The sequence below is a fragment of the Scophthalmus maximus genome, chromosome 17 (assembly GCF_022379125.1).
Source record: "Scophthalmus maximus strain ysfricsl-2021 chromosome 17, ASM2237912v1, whole genome shotgun sequence".
NCBI classification, from domain to species: domain Eukaryota; kingdom Metazoa; phylum Chordata; class Actinopteri; order Pleuronectiformes; family Scophthalmidae; genus Scophthalmus; species Scophthalmus maximus.
Window position 1 is genome coordinate 7157475 of NC_061531.1, and position 5208 is coordinate 7162682.

Genomic DNA, 5208 nt, shown 5'->3' on the forward strand with positions numbered 1-5208 from the left:
AGTTCAAATCTTTATAGATTCAAGACCAAGACAAGAATACTTCGCTGTAATCTGGGGCCAAGGAATAAAGCATCTTAAAATGTGTTTAATGCCCGCTTAATCTTTCCTGGCTTTCTTGTAGCTGTTATAGCACATCAGTTTTTTTATTTCATTTTTTCTAATGTGATGATTTTGATATTCAATTGTCCATGTTTTGTGCTAATTGTGTAATATTTTTTCATGCCAGAAAACAAAACTTGTTCCCAGGTTGATGTGAGCACAGGTTGTGGAAACACCAGGGGCAATGATGGAATTAAGCCTAGGACAAAATCTGTTATGTTGCATCTTAAAACAAATTGTTATAATTAAACTGTACTGTAAGAAATTTTACTTCTGAAACAGTAAATTCCGCTGGTCGTATACTTTTAAAGGAGTGCTTTTACATTGTGGTAATGGTAGTTTCAGGGATCTGAGAATTTATACCATTGAATTAAATTTTAGAATACAATACTTCTTTATGTATACTCATTAACTGTGCATTTCAGGAGAATGCTTTTATTAGCTGTTAACGCAGTGCATGTATTCAAATTGAAAACATGTAACAATAACATATAGTTTCACCTAGTCGTAATTTACAAAAGTGAGGAGTTCAAATGTTTAAATCTTCATTTCCATTATGCCTGAATATCAGGCCGTTTTCACGAGCGTGATCTGAGGATAGTAAAAAAAAAAAAGCTCCTGTTTTCCAGCCTTTCGCCCGACATCACTTGCGATCGGCCAGTCTCTGCAGGAGCGCAATGACCGTGTCCTGTTTGGAGGAGAGCAGCTCCAGGGCGGTGGCGATCCTCCCGAGGGACTCTGCCATGCGCACCTCCCTCCTCTCGCGCCTCTTCTCCCGGGCTTCGACCCTGCGGCGAGCCACTCGGTCCAGGTAGGCCTGCTCCTCCTGACGCTTCAGGATCTCCTGGAGCAAAGCTGCGCTGCTCTGCTCCTCGTTTCCTCTCCGGTCCTGCGCTTCGCCCCCTGTCATGTTTGTTGCAGGTAACGAGGTGGCAGCGGAAGAAGTGAGACAGGAGGACATTGGGGGGAAAGAGGACGAGAGGCCGAGGAGATTTGGACTGTTGCCAACTGGCGCCGTGCTAAGACGAAAAGGTATGACACCTGATGAGAAGGACGGGGCTGTGCGGCCCGCGAAGCGCGATGTGTTGAGGTCTGTGCCACCGGATGAGCCGAGGGAAGGAGAGGTCGAGGCCGTTTCTGTCAAACAAGGTGAGGAGATGAAAGATGGAGATGGCACAATGGTGGCGGGATGAATACTGGTCGAAACAATGTCACCGTTAAGGACGATCAGGGGCTTGACCTCTGGAGCGTTTGTTGGGTTAATGGTCGCTGGAGCCACTGAGGTCATGGCAGCTGTGCTACTGGCTCCTTGACCTGCTGACTCCAAAGCACCCCGCAGAGCAAAGTCACCATTAGGGCGGACGAGGGTGGTGGGCTGTGGAAGCTGTGGTTTTGCTGCGATTTTGGCCAAAGGACAGGGCAGCGTGGAGGCGGTGCTGCCACCTTTGTTTCTTTTGTTGTTGACGATCTGAGTGCCAACGGTGTCACAGAGCGTGGCGTCCATCAACTAGAGCGAGAAATGACAGATACAAAGAAAGGGATGAGGAGTAGGACACAAATCATTTGCTAAACAAGAACCAACGAAAGCACAGAGCACTGGTTTTAACTTACTGTGAACACTGGTTCTATGATTCTAGGTTGTCGATCGTAACTTTTTTTTTCTTTTAATAAATTGCTCTACGGAAAATGTCCGGAAAAGTCGGTCCGAACCTTATTCCATTCAGTCAACAGGAAAAACGTTCTGTGGCTTAGAGCAGCAGGAGGCAGGACATGACCATCATGTCCATCATTTTGTACAGTCAAAAACACGTCCACACACTCTTTCTGAGATTTTCCTGCTGTAATCTCAAAAAAAAATGGGCTCACTCTAACTGGCGGGAAACGTTCCAGATTATGTCCAGACTTCAGTGCATGCCTGAAAGTAGCTTTAGACTCACGTCAAAGAACTCCCAGGAAGTTTTCGCGTGTCCCGTCTCGCGGCTGCGGTCTTTCACCCTCTTGTACGTGACGATAAGGTTGTTCCACTTGCGGCGGATCTTTTCCACAGGAAGCACGTGGCCCTTTGAGGCCATCTCCTCCTGGACGCTCTGGAAGAGTTGCGAGCGTTCCCGAGTCTCATACAGGCCCCAGCGGCGCCCGACGGCCTCGATCAGACACAAGACGGCTTTGGAGGAGAAATCTGAGCCGGAGGGAAGCATCTTTTCTGAAGGTGCAGGTGACATCACTGATGCTGGGGAAGAACGGAATTGATTCTGATTATAGAAATGAATACAACACTATGTTTTGCTCAAGTTAAAACAGTTTGAGTAATTTCACATGAAGATGTTTTTTTTGTTTCAGTCTTTCTCTGTGCTCGTCTCACTGGTTTGAATAGGGTGGGGCTTAATTTAAAAAAAGAGATGATGTCACATTCTTCTGCGCTCCATTCAGGATGGAGCAACGTTTCAATCCGAATCTGTTGACAGTCGGTGGGTGGTTTGGTTGCTGTCGATAAAATCTGATCAAACCCCAGACATGTTATCCATACGAAGCAGATCAGCTGTTCAAATATTCATTAATAATATCAGAAGAACCCAAAAATTAAAATTAAATATGGTGGGAATATTTAATATTATTATTATTATAGGGCCCAACCGAAACTGGAATTGTGGGGCCTGTAGAAACCAATAATGTAATAACTAGCGATAAAGTAATAATAAATTAATAAATTAACAATTAATTGATGATACAAATTGTTGCAAGTCCTAACCCATTTAGGGCTGCACCTAACTTTTATTTTCATCACCTAATAATCTGCAAATTTTCTTCTTCATTGTTTAATTGTTTAGTTTACGAAGCATTAAAATAACTCTAAAATAACCAAAAATATGCACTGTTTGCAACAACAATTTGCAAAATGAGCAGGAAATCCTCTAATTTGAGAGCCTGAGAATATTTGGCCAGGAATAAGTGAACCCTAAGTATCCTGGTTTCCTGCATCTATTGGTAATGAAATGTGATCTGATCTCCACCCAAGTCACAAGTGGAGACGAACACAGCTAACAACAAAAATAATTCAAATATTTTGTCTTTTTTGAATCTACCCATTAAACATTCTCACAGCTATTATCCGTTAGTAAGTGAACTCTTGCATGAAATAACTGGTCAAACTTCATTTGGCAGCAACAACCTCCAACAAGCTCCTCCGGCAGCTGCAGCTCAGACCTGATGTGACATCTGGTGTCGACGTCTCGCTCCGCTCCGCGTCTCTATTGGTTCGAGGTCTTGGCTCCGACTGAGCCCCTCCAAAAGGGTTATCATCATCTCTGTGCAAAGTAAGTCTGCTGCAGATTTACATTGATGTTCAGCAACGTTGTCGTGCTGCATCATCCGGCTTCTACTGAGCTCCGGCTGGCGGACAGCCCGACCTGACTTTAGATCCTGGGAGAGACACCTCAATGATCTCGGGAATGTATTTTCACCTTGACGACGTAGAGCTGTCCAGGCCCAGAGGCAGCAAAGCAGCTAGAAATCACGATGTTGCCCTTCACCCTGTACTTCACCATCGTGATGATGTTTTCATGTTGGTTTTTTAAGGGCACTTAATGTACACCTTGCCTATAGTGCCCTGTTTGTGCCCTGGTGTCACCTGTCCACCAAACCCGTCCCTGGTTGTGTTGTGGAGTGAGCTCCGAAGCGGTCATGTCATTTGTTGAGGAGCAGCTGATGGGTGTCCTGCCACAGACAACGTGGTCAGATTTGTGTTGTTGTTGTTGTTGGCAGACTCACAAACAGAGATGTTCACCAGCTCCTGTGATTCCGTCATGTCTTTGGCCTGTTGCCCTGGAGTCATTGTCGATCACCCTGCATCTCTCCAGTATTTTTGTAAGTCTAGTGGGATGTTTTGTGACACCGAATTTGTGGACGAAGAATTTAATATGAAAAGAACAATACAAGGATTTTAGTTAGTTAGTTATTGCTGCTTACATGGAGATCTGATCATATTTTCAGATGATCAAGCGCATAAGTGCATGCATAACTTGTTGTTGTTATTTATAGTTGGAGGCCAACTGATCCATGAACTAAAGATTTCAGCTGCAGCTCACATGACAACAATCGAATATATATACCTGGGGCTATCTTCAGGTAAGTTTTCCCATCTGCTGATGTGGTGAAGAAGCGGTCAGTGCTCACAGGATCTGATGATCAGACAACATCGAAAACGTGTTCAAACATTATGGAAACGGACCATCGGACACTTGATGACTTATCTCATTTCAGCACTTGTAAAGCAATGCAGATGGAGCCACGTCTACGTGGTCACGGATCAGCTCACACAGCAGCACGGGGGTAGTGGTCGCGGCTGCCTCCTGCAGCTCCGTGTCATCCAGCTCCTCTGCAGTCTGGTCCCCTCCTCCTCCTCCTCCTCCGCATGCAGGCGGACCCCGGCTGCTCACAACCGGCGCAGACGTGTTCTCATCCACCGCCTCAGTTTTCACATGCACTGTCGCGAGGCCTCCTCGCAGGTTCCCCTCCATGGCTGAGACGCGGACGACGACATGAGCCCAGCGGGCAGGGTGGAGGGGCCCGCGCGTCCGTCTGCGCAGGCGTTGGTTCGGAGGGGGGGACGTTCGGTGATCGGCGGATTATTCAGTCGGTGACGCGGAGTTCGTCTGCTCGAGTCACCCCCCCCGCCCCACCCCACCCCTGCACGACGGCTCAGTTGGGTGCGTGATGGACACACGCCGGGCCCCCGTGTGTGTTGGTTTCACGCGAGGGGCCGCGGGGGAAATGGCTGCGCTGTCCACCTCGGCTGACGGCTGCGCAGAGCGGCTGACGGCTGCGCAGCCGCTCTGCGCAGCCCCCTGCGCAGATTCGCTGCCGGCGACCGTGACGTCACCTGAGGCGCGCAAATAGACTCCCCGTATTATGCACACTTATCATTTAATAAAACGGGGACATTTTGCGGAAAGAGAAGCTCAGTTTAAACCCCAACTACCATTTGTTGTGACAAAAGAAGCAAGCGGCACTTGACTGGAATTAAGGAATTTGAGGTATATTCCAACTGAGCACTGTCTTTATTTTTTCAGTGTTGCACCCGTGCACCTACGCACCAGGTCAACGGGAGCA

At 47.2% G+C, this 5208-nt stretch overlaps 1 protein-coding gene across 2 annotated transcripts; it reads right to left on the reverse strand.

The window, feature by feature from the left end:
• Window positions 1-518: 518 nt before the first annotated feature.
• Window positions 519-4910, reverse strand: LOC118288189. 2 transcript variants are annotated; one of them, XM_035614001.2, is made up of 5 exons: window positions 4415-4463; window positions 4209-4277; window positions 3269-3969; window positions 2037-2329; window positions 519-1606 (listed from the first exon to the last, which is right to left on the reverse strand). In XM_035614001.2, exons 4-5 carry the CDS (start codon window positions 2319-2321, stop codon window positions 743-745), a joined length of 1149 nt encoding a protein of 382 aa, XP_035469894.1. In that variant the 5' UTR covers window positions 2322-2329; window positions 3269-3969; window positions 4209-4277; window positions 4415-4463; the 3' UTR covers window positions 519-742. The 2 variants fall into 2 exon arrangements, with proteins under 2 accessions (XP_035469894.1, XP_035469893.2); XM_035614000.2 differs by lacking the exon at window positions 3269-3969 and having other exon boundaries at window positions 4415-4910.
• Window positions 4911-5208: the final 298 nt, after the last annotated feature.

Excerpts from the sequence above, each read along its gene's own strand:
- LOC118288189 (XM_035614000.2), bottom strand. The coding sequence starts at position 4,616 with ATGGAGGGGAACCTGCGAGGAGGCCTCGCGACAGTGCATGTGAAAACT. Across the intron at positions 4,278-4,414 it reads CACTACCCCCGTGCTGCTGT|ATCCTGTGAGCACTGACCGC; the intron begins GTGAGCTGATCC and ends TCTGATCATCAG. Across the intron at positions 2,330-4,208 it reads TTACCTGAAGATAGCCCCAG|CATCAGTGATGTCACCTGCA; the intron begins GTATATATATTC and ends GTTCTTCCCCAG.